Consider the following 1,050-nt stretch of genomic DNA (forward strand, 5'->3'; position numbering starts at 1 on the left):
GTTCTTTGAGCGAGAAGCTCAAACACAACGGACTCTCCGAGGAAAAAGTTCGTTTCTACTTTGTACAGTTGATCGAAGGAGTTAAATACCTTCATTCGCTCCACATCACTCACCGAGACCTGAAGCCCGGAAATCTTCTTCTGTCGGGTTCCGACGTTGTAAAGATCGGTGACTTCGGTCTCGCGTGTGAGTTTGTGGAAGGACAGTACCTGACCCGCAAATACGGGACTATGGCCTACATGGCTCCTGAAGTCTTCAAGAGACGTTATATGGGAGACCAGGCCGATATCTGGTCCTGCGGGATCATCTTGTTCAAACTCCTCACTACACGATGTCCTTGGAAAAGAGCCGTCGGGGGAAACTCGAAATACGAGATTTGGTCCTCCTCAGTCATGTTCAAGGTGACTTCTGAAATGCGAGAAGAGCGACTATGGGAATCACTCTCCGAAGAAGCCTTTACTCTTGTCGAAAAAATCCTCAATCCAACTCCAAAGGATCGAGCTACACTTACAAGCATCGAGGAAAATGCCTGGACTCAAGGCAAGAAAAATAACTTATAAATAACTTCATGAATTTCATACACTAAATCATAAACAGAAGATAATTTTTTACGAAACTAATGCCTAAAGCATCTGGCGAAACATTTCTACTCTAATGGGATATTTCCCTCAGCTGAATAAAATCGTCTGGCGACAGCCGAAAATGCATATAAAAAACGATCCCATCCATTAGCACTTCCAGTCTTTTTATCGTGATTATCAGTACCATTATCATCCTTTTTCTTCAGGGACTATTTCTTTATTACCATTCCTGGAATCCATTACACGTATTCTCTTTCTTGTTTTCGTCTTCCAGCTTTCATTTGTCCTTCGTCTATTTTGTACAATATACGGTTAAGGCCACTTTTTATCTATTCATCTATTTATTCTACTTGCTACTACTAGCAGGACCCGTGAAAATTCCACGGGATTTACGAAGGAGTCTTCAAAATCTCCCGAAGGAGTCTTCAGTCTCCAAAAGGAGTCGTCAAAGTCTCCCGACGTTGTCGTC

The 1,050-nt window shown here is 42.7% G+C and overlaps 1 protein-coding gene across 1 annotated transcript in view; it reads left to right on the forward strand.

The window, feature by feature from the left end:
• Positions 1 to 560, forward strand: part of LOC143034301 (serine/threonine-protein kinase chk-1-like) — a 1,059-nt gene extending 499 nt beyond the window's left edge. Inside the window, exon 1 of the mRNA XM_076200237.1 lies at positions 1 to 560. This exon is cut by the window's left edge and continues 499 nt beyond it. Within this exon, the coding sequence (XP_076056352.1) occupies positions 1 to 560 (560 nt within the window).
• The last annotated feature ends 490 nt before the right edge of the window (positions 561 to 1,050 follow it).

The sequence above is a fragment of the Oratosquilla oratoria genome, chromosome 17 (genome assembly GCF_046742065.1).
Source record: "Oratosquilla oratoria isolate Oo_2021 chromosome 17, ASM4674206v1, whole genome shotgun sequence".
In the NCBI taxonomy this organism is placed as follows: Eukaryota; Metazoa; Arthropoda; class Malacostraca; order Stomatopoda; family Squillidae; genus Oratosquilla; species Oratosquilla oratoria.